Source organism: Uloborus diversus, chromosome 3 (genome assembly GCF_026930045.1).
Source record: "Uloborus diversus isolate 005 chromosome 3, Udiv.v.3.1, whole genome shotgun sequence".
NCBI classification, from domain to species: domain Eukaryota; kingdom Metazoa; phylum Arthropoda; class Arachnida; order Araneae; family Uloboridae; genus Uloborus; species Uloborus diversus.
In genome coordinates this window covers 94748696-94765580 of record NC_072733.1, presented here as the reverse complement: position 1 = coordinate 94765580, position 16885 = coordinate 94748696, and the positions used below count along the sequence as shown (strand labels likewise).

The window sequence follows — 16885 nt, the reverse complement described above, 5'->3', positions numbered from 1 at the left end:
TTTCTGATTTATTTGATATAATACTTATCAGTTTAGTATTTTGAAGAGAAGTTGCGGTGTTCCCGAAGGCGTGGGGCCTGTATGATCGTATAGTTTGCACATCCCAAGCTATGAGCCTCCAAATTAGTAGCACTTTAGGGATGGTATAATCTGAACATTACTTTTTTCTTCAACAAGATTTTTTTGCTACCAAAAGCAAATCGTATAACAATAATATAACAGTGATGTTGCCTTAAATAATAGGGACAAGTTGTTGAAATGTTTATTTAGAAATTTAGATTTCCTCATTTTGAGTGTGATATTTTGAAAATATTTTGCACAAAGTAAAAATTTCAAGTTGTTCAATTTCATACTCTCTAAAACGTTAATATATCCCAATAATACAAATTCCTTGCTATTACATTGCTTCAAACTAACTGCTGCATCTAAAAAGAATAAATAAGATGTAATTGTAACAGTAATGTATACTAAAAATATACACATTTTTCTTCATTTTTCCCTAGGTCAAAATTCACCAGCTGGCAGTACTGCTTCATCAGTTTGTGTTAAAAAAAAAAGGGAAGGTCAAGCAAATACAAAAAATACTACTGCTTGTTTTGCAGAAAGCTAGTTGACCACTTTCCAAGACATTTGATGACTAAACATAAAGAAGAAACCGACGTGAAAACCATTATGTCGCTGGAGGCCAGATCCAAAGATCAGAAAGATCTTATATCAAAACTAAGAGGAGAAGGAGCTGTAATCTACAATTCTTCACCTGAATTGAATAAAGGGAGTTTGATTGTTGCGCGGAGACGGAAGCAATCTAAAACGAACGAAAGTTTAACACCTTGCACTCGCTGTCATAACTATTTTAGAAAAAACTATTTGTGGAGACATCACCGCATATGCAGAGGAGAAAAGGTTCCAAGAAATTTGCAAATCATGTCCGGGGGTGTGAAAATGATTTATAATGAGAAGAAGTTATACAGAAGATTGAAACTTGAAATTTTACCGGGAATGATAAAAGATCACGTTCATTCCCATGTAATGAAGGATAACATAATATTAGAGTATGGAAATTTTTTGTGTAATAAATACAAATTAGACAAACACCTGAACAATATAATTCGAACTAAATTAAGGCAATTAGCAAAATTGACCCTTGAAATGATGAATATTAACGATGGTATTACCTCTCTTATCGATGCCTTTAATGCGAAATACTACGATTGCTTCATCGAAGCCGTAAATGTAGTTTGCGGTTTCGATGGAGAGCAGTATCGCTCTCCATCGCTGGTTGGCGAGATTGGGAGAGCAATGAAGTTTGTTGCCAACCGGCAAATCATTGAATGCATAAAAGTTAATGACAGAGAAAGGAAACAAGAAGTAGAAAATTGGATTCATGTTTACAAACATGATTATTATCATAACATCGGAAAATCCGCCTTAAATGCCATTCAAAAAAGAAAATGGGGTAAAACTCAGTTAGTTCCACTAATGGAAGATGTTATGCAATTAAACCAATATTTGGAAAAATATATAAAAGACGCTGAAGATGTTTTAATCAAAAATTTTAATCTGGAAGCATTTAACTCATTAAACAAAGGGCTTATGTCACAAATTCAAATCTTTAATCGCAAAAGAGCGGGAGAAATAGAGCTTTTTGAAATAAAAGACTTTGAAAATAGGCACAATATTCAAAAAAATTCCTTATTCTACAAAACACTCACGATTTCTGAAAAAATAATAGCAGGGAACATGCGGGTAGAAACAAGAGGGAAATTGCATTTAAAGCCAGCATCCATGCTGTTAAGCTTGAAACAAATTGAATTAATCCAATTAGTTTTAAAGCACAGAGAAGATGCTGTCGTTGAATCAGCTAACAAGTACGTGTTTGGAAAAAAACGGATGTTTTAAAGCTTACGCTGCCTTAAAAGAAATTGCATATGCATCCGACGCCAAACAACCAGATCTTTTTGTTGGTTTGTTGGTACTCTTTTGAGAAAGCAAATTGCAACAACAGCGCAAGCACTAAATTTCACTGAAAATGACATGACCAATCTGGCAGCTTTTCTTGGTCACGATATAAAAATGCACAGAAAGTTCTATAGATTGCCCAATGAAGCAATCCACTTAGCAAAAATTTCGAGACTGCTGATGGCAGTTGATGATGGGACAATTGACCAGTTCCATGGCAAATCGCTTAATGAAATCAATGTAAACGTGGAGGTGGGAGAAGATCCTGGAAGCAAAGAGGAAAATATTGATCCTGGATATTCTGATGAAGATTTGGATGATCCTGAAGTGACAGCTAGTAGCAACATTTTTAAGAATATTTTGCCTCCACAAGCATCAGCAGCAAGAAAAGCAGAAAAACCAAAGGAAACTTCTGTTTCATTTGATCCAAATGCTCCAAGCTGCAGTTACATTAGCACAACTCAAACATTGCCCCCTCAAATATCACACACTAGAAAGCAGAAAATAATTACTCCTCAAAAAGTAATCACAAAAAAATCTTTTTCCACACCAGAAAGACATAAGGCAAGAGAAATTTTTAAAAAATATTTACAATCCACAACAGCTCCTTTGCCAACTCCAATGGAATGCAGAGAGGCTATTAAAAAAAACAAAGAACTACAAGGAAGAACCATGAATCAAGTAAAAGGATGGATACAAAGCGAACGCAAAAGATTAATGAAGAAAAACAATATTTAAAATCATAGCCAATCATTTATATAAAATTTTAATCTGGTTTCTGTCTCATAAGGCGTTTTATTTTCTGCATTCTGAAAAAGATTAGCTCTAATGCTGAATCATGGGGCAACCTTTTGTAAATGTGTACATTATCTATGTTCTTATTTGTTGCCTAATATATTTCACTTAAGATTTTTGTTTAGTTTTCATTTTAAATTGTTCTTAAATTTATGTATTTGTATTGTCTGTATTTCAAGGATGTACTCTTTGTTTCTTTTTAATGAATTCCATTGTTCTCCCATGTCTCAATATCATGAGAAAAAAGTGCTTTTTTGTCAAACATTTATTTTATATGTATTTGATTTTAAGCGTACATAATTCATTTACCAAGTTCGAGACACCTCTTTTTGCAACATACGCTACTTAAAACTGCTGTTGCAATTTAAGTTTTTTTCCTAACATTAAACTGTACTCATTACATAAAACTACAAATAAGTTTTAATTGTGGATTTTTGTCTAGCAAAATGATATTGTGTTTCACTTCTATTTTAGAAATAACCCTTTCCTTCTAAAATTTAAATGTACTCATAAAAACAGTAAAAAAAAAAAACGCGGTTCTACATTTTTTCTTTCGTTTGAGGAAAAAAAGAAAATAAAACAACATAAAAAGTTTGTCATTATCTTTAATTTATGCTTATTTTTTTTCACTTGTGCATATGCAGTAATTGTAAATGTCCTATAAATCCACTTAAAGTAAAATCTATTATGTGTGTTCGTTTTCTGTATTATTGTTTGGAAATAGTGTATGTCGTTTATTTCTCGAAATTCTTTTTTTTCTCTCTGCTGGAACTAGTGCTCGCGGTTAAGAAAACAGCTTACATGATGTTTAAAGAACCAAAGTTGAAATGTATAAAATTATGAAAACATTTTCTGAAATCAGGGAAAATTTGTCGACATTTTTTCTGACATTATTCAAAATCTTTTTTTTTTTTTCACTTTCCAGCATTGTGTAAGTTTAATAGCAGTGTCACCAATTTGAAACAGTGATCATATTGGTTCATTTTTGATCTTTTTATACTTTGTTAAAGATTGAATAAATAAAATTTCTTTTTATGCTTGTTAAAACAATATTTGAATTTCAAAGCTGAATTTGTAGTTCAAACATATTCATTTAAAAGAATCAAATTTTTAATTATTGGATTAAGATTCGTAATCTTACTACTATTATATATGCGAAAGTTTGTCTGTATGGATGTATGGATGTATGGATTTTTTTTACTCTTTCACGCAAAAACTACTGAACGGATTTTGATGAAACTTTACAATATAGCTTATGCATCAGAATAACACATAGGGTAGTTTTCGTCCCGTTATGGGGGGTAAAACCCCCTTAGGGGAGCAATAAAATACAATTTTTGTACAAATTCTCTAATATAGGGATGAAAAAATACTTGCACATATTTACATTATATGTTCATCGAAAGCTCTGATTTTTCTGCTGAAGATGGCACCTATTCGAAATTTCTAAGTAGAATAAAAAGCGAGTTATGAGCTTTTCAGTTCCATGTTCGAAGGCTTTCCTCAACTCAATACAGTATTTAGTGTATCATCTCAACTCCCTGTCGATAGCGACAACTGTTGTATTGTTGACTATCTTGCTTCTCGTGACTGTTCAAGGCTTTTCTCAAGACAAATCTTGAAGTAAGATTTTTGCACAAGATTGGCAAATAATATATGATTTGGCTGATCATTTTCCATTTAAACGGAACTTTAGTAATTAATGGTTTTTATTATTATTTATGCTGATTGAACACTTACTCATTATCCAACCAACCAGCAGATCGCCAAAATTTTTGCAGAAAGATTTCCGTAGCTGATGCATTTGGCAGTTTTTTTCAACGTCACTGTTTTTGAAGCCGAAGACCACGTCATAATGTTTCTCAGCTTTCACCATGTGAACAAAATATCGCCAATCAAAGAATCTTTAAAATTTTTTTTTACTGTGTTAAATAATCCAGCAACTAAATTAGGCAAATCCATAAACAGCACAAAAACTTCCATTAATTTTCCTTTTTGCACAACTTCAAACACTCTCCAAATTTTACTACTTATTTTGGAAACATTTCGGATGAAACTCTTCAGCGCCATTTTATGGTGACCAAAAGTATCTCAGCACCTGGCGATAATATCTTTGTAACGAAAATTAATATCATATCGTTTTACAAAGTAAGGAAAGAAGGAGGGAGCATCATCGAAGGTATCCCAAAACAGTTCCCGCAAATTCGGTAAAATCGCACCAAGAGCCCACAATGAGTGAAATTTCCCAAAATAACTAAAGCAAGTATAAGGGGATTACGAGCAACCTTCAATAGCAATACAGAGAAGGTTTTAGACTCCATGTTTAAAAAAAAAAAAAGTATCAACAGATTAATCTTTTTAAACATGAGAAGAATAATTTCATGTTTTGGAAATTTGTATATGCTTAAATATAGTGCTTTCGTTTCTCAATCAATACTATTTTGTTCTTTATACTTATTGCTATTTTACTTTTATGGGTAAGGAAGAAACTCGATTTTTAATCACGTCAAAAAGATGTGTTTTAAATTCTTTCACTTAAACCAGAAAACAAAAGCAAGTAACGATTTTTTCTCATAATTATTACTGACCAAGGCAACGCCGGGTATTTTTGCTAGTACATGCATATTTCTGATCACCCAAGGGGAAAAAACTGCAAATGAAGAATGAAACTGAATTTCTTAAAATTTTAAAAAGTTGAAACACAAAAAAAAGTTATAATGTATATTTATCGCCATTTACTGATTGTGCATGTCAAGAACATAGTATAATATTCTTTAACCGTAGATTTTTACTAAATAAATATTTATTTATTGTTTTGCTCAAGAAGAAAAGTTTAACACCCAATTTTGAAAAATACCTGCAAGTAGGCATCTTGATGAAAGTAAGGTCCACCGTAAGGCTTAAAACACGTGTCTAGAAAAACCTTACAAATTCGCTTTTTGAACGCTGCTTATAATACTTTATTTCCTGCTTAAAGAGTTTTATTTTTGTTTATGTATTGAATTTTTAAAATGTTATTTTAAAAATTAAAAGGGTGAACTTACTTTTCTTCCCAGTCAACATTTTTGTGAAATCTTGGAATAAATTTTTATTTGGTTCATCAGGGGGAACCAAGTTACCAAGTAACGGAACAACGCTATATCTTTTTCTAATTTTATAAAGACAAGTTTCTTCATTCTCTTAAACTTTTTTCCCTATCCAGATTAAAACCGTTCTAATTTTAAACTTGTATCCGGGAACTATTCTAAGTATTTTTTGCACGTGGTCTTGACATTCATACTTTGTAATAATAAAACGAACTTTGTTAATTAGCAATTCTAAATTTTAATCACAAGATATCAATCTCGATTACTAATTTTAGTTTAATACCGTAAAGTAATATTTAAGCTTATATAAAATATTCACAGAAATTTATAAAAAAAATCAGTTTTGTTTTCTTTCACAACTAAATTACTAAAGTAACTTTGCAATTATAACGACTCAGAGAAGAATTCAAGTATTTGTTTACCTTTTTTTTAATTTAATTTCTATTCTTTCAGTAATTTTGATACAAAAATTAACCCTGACAGTAGAAGTTACACTCTCTTTGAATCATTGGTTTATTATAATAACGCATAATTGCGCCGGTTGCTTCACTGAAACTTAAATTTTTCTGAAAATTTCTTTTATAGAAAATATTGTCCTTGAAGCTGTGTTCAGTTGTTATTCATTGAAAATAAAAGTGGATTGTTTATTTAATTTAAAAAATTTCTGTATATTACTCTTTTGGAACTCAAAAACACTCGATTACTATTGTTTCACTGAACCATTTTTAAAAGACTTCCGTTCTCTTTACGGTAAATATCAATGCGCCCTGCTCTCATATTTTTATCTCTCTATGTGCTGTTAATATTTTTAAATATTACAACAATTAATTATAAAAGCAAACAGCATTTTCCAGTGGCAGATTGGTAAAAGAAATCGGCCCTGGCATAAAGGGATGTCGCGGCCCCATAGCTTCTATAGATAATCATTTTTACAAAAATGATTGGGAAACGATATCACTTAAATAGAGGAAACTATTCAAAAAAAATCAATACTTTCTTTTAAACAAAATTTAACAGATGGGATTCTTTTCTGTGTTTTAATGGTGAACAATTGATACACGATAAGCTAAACCTTTGTAAAAAAAAAAAGGTGATTGTAATGATCTATTTTAAGTATTTTTAAGTTGCCTGGTGCTGTATTGATTATTTCCGTAATGATATCTTCTAACATTACTTCAGTTAGAATAGGGAAGTTATTAGGGAGGCAAGGGGTGTCTGTGTGCGATCCCTTAATTTTTTCAAACACATGTATCAATACAGAGAGAGATAGGGAGTAGATTGATTTTCTTGCATATGAGAGTTATTAAATATTAGCATTAGAAACCTAATGGTAAGTTACATTGAGTCAGAAATACAAGGTCCTGGGGTCTCCCCCCCCCCCCCCGAAAAATTTCCAAGTTGTAGTCCTAAAAATGCATATTTAGATGATCTCTGGTGATGTTAGAGAGAGCGGAGGCTCAAGGGTCCTCTTCCGGCATTTTTTTGGAAGTGAAACTCCGAACTTGCATTTATATATTATCGTCAATTATGTTAGGAAGATGGGGTCCGGGAAAATTTCAAAATATTAGCTCTGAAAACGCAGTTTTAAAAGAGTTTGGGTCAGTGGCGTAGCTAGACCCGACTTTCGGGGGGGGGGGGGTTACTTTTTTTATATCTATCTATCTATATATATATATATATATATATATATATATATATATATATATATATATATATATATATATATAATATATATGTATATATATATATATATATATATATATATATATATGTGTGTGTAATCGCTTGGAATTTTTTCCTTTTCTTCTTTTTTTTCTTTCTCTTCTCTCTTCTTTTTCTCTTTTTTTTTTGAGACTAACTTTTCGGGGGGGGTTTTGTCCCCAAAACCCCCCCCTTAGCTACGCCCCTGGTTTGGGTGATGCTAGGGAAAGGAAAGATTTGAGCAACATCCACCAAGAATTTTTTTAAAATTAAAATCTTAGAAAGGTAATTGTAAGCTTTTTTTTTTTTTGATAAAAACTAGGACGTAGACAGTTATTTAAAAGTTAAATTCCAAAAACAAAACTTTTACCGACCTTCGATGATTTTAGGAGGAGGAGTTTTGGCGAGGCTCTCCTTGAAATTTTTTCGAAATTGAGGCATCAAGGACGAGATTTCTGACTTGCTTTACTGATGATGACGAAGGGGGAGGGGGGACTTTTTTTGAAATTTTTCGATGCTGTAGATTCGAAAACAAAGTTATAAACGATCTTCCTTAGTGTTACTAGGAAGAGAGGATCGAGGGCTTTCAACCGGTAAACAATCGAAACTAGAAATTAGAGGGGTAATATTTAATGCGGAAAGTTGAGGTTAATGGACAGTGGAAGTTATAAAGGTCTGGTGTACCCGTGAGTCCATGACACCATGACATGGACTTTTAGGTGATACAGAATCTGAAAGTGAGAAACGAAGTAAATCGATAGGGAAAGGACTCTGGCCAGTTACAAAAATTGCTTGGTGTGTGGTGTTTAGATTTAAGTTTGAGGTTTTAATTAAATTTTTGGGAATAGGTCAAAAAATCTTCTGTCATGATGTTATGGGGATTTGGGGGTTTTCCTTTTTTTTTTTTTTTTTTTGTTTTTTGAGATTGAAGTCCAAAAAAAGGTAATTTTAGACGATCTTCGATGATATTATGGAAAGGAGATGCTTAAGGGGCCTCCGAAATTTTTTCGACACTGATTTATGACGCTCTTTAATGATGGGGTGGGGACGTTTCTAAGTCGATTGCGGCGGAAATACTCTCCTCGAAGTTTTTTGAAGCTGAAATTCCAAATACGCTGTTGTAGGCCATCTTTAATGACGTTAAACTAAGGAATGGAGTTCGGGAGTTTTTCCCAGGAATTCCTTAAAAAGCTAAGTTTCAAAAACGCACATCAGTTAAGTTTTGGTGACTAAAAGGAAGATATAAGCTTTTTGATCCCTCTCCTCCCCCCTTTTGACTACGTACCAATCTTTTATTTATTTTATTGATAAAAAATATGAAACACCCTCCAACAGTGTTCTCCTTCAAAATCATTTACATTTAGATTTTCCATAATAAAATTTTTAATTTCCAGCCTAGTATTTTTATTTACTTGAAATACAAACCATCTGCGGCCCCAGGTAAAAAAAAATTTTTTCTTGAACTGATCTGCTGCTTTGGTGATCTTAAATAACCTTAATGATCTTTGGACTTTTTTTTTCACATTTTATTTTAAATATCATTCCTTCTTCACTTCTTGACAAAGTTTTGTTTCAATTTTCAATTCATACACGATTTTTGCATTCACTTAGAACTACTGGTGTGACTAATAATTTTAATATTTTCAATATTTCTCGCTATATTTTAATTTTTCTCCTATTTAAACTATATTTCTGGGGCCTGTGTATTTTTCTATGTAAAAACTCTGATTGTCAGGATGATATTTTTCATTTTAAAAAATAGGAGAAGTAAATGGTTTAAAAGTTTGGTGTGTCGGCGGCCGCTGAGAATCATAGTTTTTTATATTATAATTTTTAAATTGAAGGGTCTTCAACCATTTGATTAAACCCTTCGAGGGATATTGAGGGAGAAAAACTGAATATCTTTTTTTGCAAAAAAAAAAAATGTTAGAAACGCACATTTAAGAGGTCTTTACTTAAATAATCTTTATAATACAGAACTTTTAATGCTCAAATTGTGTTTAAAGATTGCCTTTTCTGTTAAAGCTTTATTGAAAAAATACTTTTCGTCACTTTCATTGCAATTGTTTTGAACTACATATTACAATTGTGAATTGCCATTCATAAGTAAAGTTAATGTAAATTGCAATTCATTCATGAAATTGAAAAATGGATAAAAGTATTTGAACTTTTAAATACCGCTCTTGTTTTTCTGTTTTTTATTGCATTACTAAAATGAAATTGGCGGCCCCATTTCTGAAAACATGGGCTGGTGTAGCACCCCCACGGCCCCCTTGGCAACATGCTTGCACCCTCCATCCGCGGGCTTGAGCCCATGCGTAAAGAGGAATTGAAGCTAGAGAATGTACGTAGCGGTATTTACATTTTACTTTTTGTAGACAGGGCAACTGATGGGCCCGAAACATGACCGGCCCATCGGGCAAATGCCTGGTTGTCCGCCGGGTGTATCCGCCGCTGCCTTTTTCTCACATCCAAGAAAAAAAAATCTCCCTCCTAAAACGTACCTGCCTCCCTCGTTTCCATTTCCCCCTAGAACGATAAAAAGGTCTTTCTCATCTTCCTCTGCAAACCATGAAATGTTTTCTTTTAGAGAAAAAGTTTTTTCTTCCAGCAACGTTCCAATACTCTCCCTGTCATATTGACACAACTCCCCAATTGAATACTAGTTGATTATAGAAATGTATCTAAATGAAAAAATTTACTTCATCATTAATTTCAAATGTGCTTAGTTCAAAAAATTCCATAAAAGTTCCAACTGTTTCAAATGTTACTCCGGAATTTCAGCGTTCTTCTTCTCGTGTACGAGCACCAATCTCTATGTTTGTGTTACTTTTCTTTCTCTTTCCTAAATTTTTCGGCCTATTCGCATGTATGCATGGAGATGTACCTAAGCAATCCTGTGAAAAGAAAAATCATCGGAAAAAAATAGCTATCAAGTCGAGTTTTAATGGTAGGAAAAAATGGGAAAGCTTTGCGACAAATTTATAAATAACCGTCCTATAAAAGAAAAATAATGAATTAAATAAGAATTTTACCAGTTCATAACATGCCAATTGTATATATGAGTAAAAAAGTCGTGCTTTTTAAATCACGAATACAGTTAGATCGTTTTACGATATTCTTGCTTAGTGTTTTGATTCTAATCAAATACCAGTAAATTAAAAACTATAAGTATAATATTTTGTTTATTGATCAAGTTTTTTCACGAACTGCTCTTTTGAAGCTATGTACAACCTAGCGAAATTTTGAAAAACTTTAATTTGGCGATTCCGCAATATAGTGGATATACAATTAAATTGAAATTTAACATTTCAGAGGGAACTAGAATGTGATTAGAAAAAAAATAGTACTGTCGTACAAATTTAACTAATAAAAATATTTTTTTAAAGAATCTTCTTTTAAAATGTCTCTCATTTTATTTACTTTGAAATAAACCGGAAAATGTGACCCGAAAATCTATTTGAAAATTTCTTTTTCTTTTTTTTTTTCTCAAATATTTACTGTAAAGGTTACTTTTACTAGCTATATCTTCATCAGTAGCTGTGGTTAACTAGACAACATTTTCTCTTTTATTAAAACATTAATTAAAATAATCCAAAGTATTTTCTTTTGCAATGTTTTCTGCATAAGAATTTGTCATTTTTAAGAAAAATGTATAAAACATTGTCAAGGAAAAACTAAAGTGCTGAACTTAGTTTCAAAGTCATACATCACTTGAAAACGGCACAAAATAAATTATAAAAGATTAATAGAGCAAAAAAAAAAATCTTTCAATATGCCTTTTTTTTAAGGCTATCGGGCTGCAAATTCCGCTATGGCTTCAAAACGCGGTGTATACCTCTAAAAAAACCTACCTTTTGAAGCCACGATAAATGGCTCCAAAACGCGGTGTGTGGTTAGAGACCGATTTTTGAAGCCAGTGGTTTCGAAACGCGGCGAACGTCTCTACTGGCTTCATTAAGCGGTGAATGTCTCTAAAATACCGACGCATTGAAGCCAACGTTGTGAAGCCAAAAATTGGCTTCGAAACGCGGTGAGCCATTAGAAGTTGGCTTCAAAACGCGGTGAACTCAATTGTATGTATATATATATATATATATATATATATATATATATATATATATATATATATATATATATGATGTCTCACATTCAAATACTTTCTATCACCTGTGATGCTCATTTAGAATCTTCAGAAAAGCTTAATCCCCCCAAAAACATAGAAAGGAAAAAAACAGGGCGCACTTTTACATTAATGAGTCAAAATTAGTGAGTGAGTAACTAAAAACAATGGTACGGCAATTTTTGTGGTCTCAAGAAAAATGTTATTTTTTGAAATGTACTGTAACTGAGAAATTAACATAAAGTGTGTTTAGTATCTCTTAATAATTTTTAGATGTAATCATTTCTTACTTTGAAATAGATGGGTATTATTTTTATGAATTGAAATCATGTAAAAATACATTCATAACTGCTTAAATTAAAAATTCAGCTGTACTAGGTACATTATATTTATCCTTTTTATCTAGTATGAGTTTTAATTCATGTAAGAACATGTTTCTTACTAGTTAGATAAAGAATTTAATTTTACTGGATTTAATATACTTATGTTTTTTAGTGCATCAAGTAAAGAATGGGAACGTACATATGAGAGTTTGGCCGAGTATGTTGCTCCAAGGTCAAGCGTGTATGTATTTCTAAATAATTGTATTATTGAATAAAAATACGTCTTCAGTGCTCTGATATGTGTCATTTACTGTAGGAAAATTTATGAAGACAATGAACACTGTTTGTATAACGTGTCCCTGTTCACAAAAAGTGTAGAGGAATTCAAAACTAAAGCAAGAGAAAAGAAGTAAGAGTGTTTATTGATTGTTTTTGTATTGATGTATGGGTGCATTTGATTTTTGAAACACAGTTATTTAAATCAGCTTGTTCTCATTATCAGTCATTTACCTGAAATACAGTTGGACCTCCATTTATTGAAGTAGCAAAATGTCGAGAAAATATTCGACATATAGAAATTTCGATACACAGAAACAATCTTAGTTTATCACAAAAATCTCCTAAAACATTAGAATTAAAGCTAATTTTCACGTATGAAACTCAATTTCTAATTTATAGAAGCATCAGATTAAATGAAAGTTAATAATTAAAAAAAAAATGTGAAACATTTACTCAGCACTGAATAGTGCTTTAATGCTGTGCTGTTTCATGTTTTGAGTGAAAGTTTTTTGTAAGTTTCAGTACTTTTATTACAGCTTGCCAATTTCTCATAATAGCAGGCACTCTACTTGCAGAAATACTATATTTACCAGAGGTAACATTTTTGCTTCTTCATACCTCTTCATTCTTCGGCTATTCAACTTGATCCGCAACATTAGGGGATTTTCATTTTGACAATGTAATCAAGAGAAACGAAAAAAATCAATCTAATTTCCTTGAATGATTTTCACTGTAGCCAAAAAGACTAGGAATGATAATCAGCAGACAAAAAGAATAACTTGAAACTGATATCACTGTATTACTGTTTGCAACTAAGATTTGAAATAAACTTGAGGGAATTTGAGAAATCCAGAATTTAACTACCTATCTACACAGTACACACCCCTCAACCCCAGATTCCTTGTGAGTTTTGTATTAACTTTTAGTGAACATAATTTTCTCCCCTAACCTTCATTTTTCATGAGAAAAACAGTCTGAAGTGGAAAAAAAAATCTAAGAATGTGTCGAGAAAAATTTCGATATGTAGAGTCCTTTGATACATAGAAACAATTTTTCTGTGTAATGGACATATAAATTTGCTGGGATTTTAATGCATAGAAAACTTTGATATGTGAAAGTTTGATGTATGGAGGTTCAACTGTATTCATTTTAGGTAAATTCTATAATTACTTGTTGAATTTTGAGCAAAGCTTTTGTCATGCAGATTCATTGTTCGAGACTTCAAATACTCAGAAGAGGAACTGGCTGCAGGCAAAAGTCAGCATGCAAAACTTAAGATGGACAAAAACAAACAGCTGGTAAGTTTTATTTATTAAGGAATTTTTTTTTTCTGGACTCGCATAGGCAGAATTGCTATTTTGTCCACTCTTTTGTAAAATGTCCAAAAAATTGGACAAAATGAAATTCTACAAAAATGTTTCATATGTTTCATATATGTAATAATTGGGATGATGTACTAGAATTAATAATGTGATACCATTATTTATTAAAACAAACTCTTCTATAGCAATCATTTAGTAGAAATATAATCATTGTACTAAAATCATAATCTAATAAATTTACACTTTTATGCAACATATTATTGTGCAAATAATGCAATGTGTTATTTTCATTCCTTAGCTTTATTTTTCATGCAGAATAATACTCAATTTTCTTACAATGTGACAGAAATGAATATTTCTTCCAAATATGACGTGTGACAAAATAATCGGGAAGAACGTAAATCTGAAGTTACATTCGTCATGGTTGCTGAAGTCCATTTTAGAAATAGACTTATTTTGTTTTTTAGACCATTGCATGTCTCAATATTAATTAATAAGTAAGCATTGATACTGAAGCCCAGTGGCTCAGTGGTAATGCATCACACTCCCGTGCTACAGGCCCAGGGTTCTATTCCCGTGTTGGGCATGGTTGACTCAGCTGTTCTTCCCTTCAGTGGGTCAATAAAAGGAGTACCAAGTATACTTGGTAACCAAAAACCTGAGACTTCCTTGTTAGGCTGACCACCTAACCGAGACGCTCCTGGTCAGGAAATGTACTGGAATTAATAATTTGATTACATTATTTATTAAAACAAACTCTTTTATAGTAATCAATTAGTAGAAATGTAATCATTTTACTAAAATCATAGTCTAATAAATATGCACTTTTATGCAACATATTATTGTGCAAACAATGCAATGTGTTATTTTCATTCCTTAACTTTATTTTTCATGCAGAATAATACTGAATTTTCTTATAATGCAACATAAATGAATATTTTTTCCGAATGTGACGTGGGACGAAAATAATCGGGAAGAAAGTAAATCTGAAGCTACATTCATCACATGGTTACTGAAGTCCATTTTAGAAATAGACTCGTTTTGTTTTTTTGACCATTACGTGTCTAAATATTAATTAATAAGTAAGCTCTGATACTGAAGCCAATTAGCTCAGTAGTAGTGCATCGAGCTCCTGTGCTACAGGCACGGGGTTCTATTCCCGTTTTGGGTGTGGTTGACTCTGCCGATCTTCCCTTCAGTGGGTCAATAAAAGGAGTACCAAGTATACTTGGTAACCAAACACTGGGGGTTCTGCGTTAGGCCGACCACCTAACCAGAACGCTCCTGGTAAGGAAAACTGAGTTGGGCACAGTAGGCCTTGGCCCTCACGGGCTGTCATGCCACATGGATTTTAAGCAGATACTTTGTCTTAAAATTAATGCTTCTATCAACAAATTTTCACTCTGCATTAAATAAATGCTTTTTGCAAAATTTATTATCTTCTCCTCAATTTTGAAGTGGAACTTTTTATGCAAGAATTTTGAATTTCTGATCCCCAACGGTACTTGGTAACCAAACACTGTGGTCTCCTCGTTAGGCCGACCACCTAACCGCGATGCTCCTAGTCAGGAAAACTGAGTTGGGCACAGTAGGCCTTTGCCTTCATGGGCTGTCGTGCCACATGGATTTTAAGCACTGATACTTCGTCTTAAAATTAATGTTTCTATCAACAAATATTCACTATGCATTAAATAAATGCTTTGTGCAAAATTTATTTCTTTCTCCTCTGTTTTGAAGTGGAACTTTTTATGCGAGAGCTTTGAATTTCTGATCCTCAATGTTTTTGTATGACAGAAGTGAGGAAGTTGTTTTTAAATTAATGCCAAAAATAATGAAAAGTGATAGTATTTGTAAATTTAATTTTGATCATAAAATTAACAATTTAATTTAAAGGCAAACTTAAGTAAGCATATATTTGTGGATTTTGGTCACTTTAAATGCTTCAAATAATGCAGGTTTTCAAGGATTTCTTTGATTTTTCTCATTTACAAATGACCATAAAACGTTTTATTTGGATAAAATATGTAACAAAAAACCACCTGGTGGTAGTCTCCATTTTGATAAAATTGCGCCCCCCCCCCCCCCAGGTATGACATCTGAATCGATTATTTTAGAAGGGGGTAATTCCCACTAATAAAACTTTTCAGAATTCAGTAAAAATATCTTGATTATTTATCTTCTTTTTGACAGTCCTTGTTATTCCGTTGGCTGAAGCTAAATTTCTCTGAATGCTTTGTTGCTTGGATCCATTTAAAGGCTCTACGAGTGTTCGTGGAAAGTGTACTCAGGTATTTAAATTTGTTTTTATATGTAAGAATACCAATATGCTACTGCTTTTACAGTGAAATCCTATACAATGAATTTTATGGAAAGGCAGGTTTTGTTCATTGTAACGGGAATTTGTTGTGATGGAACTCAGGCAATGTAATGAAAATTAAATCGTGACTGAAAAATTATTTTGTTCAAACAAATATTTCGTTGTATTGGTAATATTTGCCACAGAATTTCACTATTTATCTAAACCATATTTTCAAATAAAGGGATCTTTTGTTAACTTTAGCATCCAAAACTCAAAAGTTTTACAGTAACTGCCTTTTTACAAAATCGTTTGATATGGAAGTCGGGTGTGAATGCTTATGACACAGCTCTGTAAATTATTTTTAAAAACAGAGTTAAGCAAGTAATCTATTATTTATGTGTGTCAAACTTGTTTTGTTTCTTAGCTATTGTAGTGAATCTTAAATATTAAGTTTGAGAAGCAAAAAAAAAAAAAAAAAAAAATTATAAACGGCCAAAAAATATTGTATTTGGAACAAGAATGAGAATATTAGATGTACCAGCTTCAAATCATTAGAAATTAAAATTTGTTGTAAAATTGTGCTGAAGGTCTAAAACAATACAATATAAGTTAGTTTTTCTACCTAAAAGAGTTTTGTTATTTATGTCCAAACGTTTTCTATGATTCATAATGTCGATGCTGTTACAGTCCTTTTGAAAATAAAAATGTCATTGAAACTGGTAATATTTTAAAGAGTTCAAAGTACACTATATGACCAAAAGTATTGGGACACTTTCAAAAAATCGCATTTTTAAGGATTTCTCGAGAAATGAGAGACAATTGCTTTGCAACTTTTGTCACATTAAAGGTATATTCCAGCTGTCATTTTCCGACTGCAATATCCGACAGTTATATCACCCATGCATTTAGAAGAGCAGCAACAAAATGAGGAAAAAAAAATGTATTTTGATCATCATGTATCGTAAATAGCTGAGAATGAGTTATAAATTCCAGAAATT

The 16885-nt window shown here is 32.0% G+C and overlaps 1 protein-coding gene across 2 annotated transcripts in view; it reads left to right on the top strand.

Moving 5' to 3' along the window:
• LOC129219290 (V-type proton ATPase subunit C 1-B-like) overlaps positions 1 to 16885 on the top strand; it is a 91936-nt gene that overhangs the window by 62104 nt on the left and 12947 nt on the right. For both annotated transcript variants that reach the window (XM_054853627.1, XM_054853628.1), the window contains exons 6-9: positions 12160 to 12228; positions 12304 to 12396; positions 13471 to 13564; positions 15779 to 15876. In XM_054853627.1, the coding sequence (XP_054709602.1) occupies positions 12160 to 12228; positions 12304 to 12396; positions 13471 to 13564; positions 15779 to 15876 (354 nt within the window). The remainder of the gene's footprint in view (positions 1 to 12159; positions 12229 to 12303; positions 12397 to 13470; positions 13565 to 15778; positions 15877 to 16885) is intronic.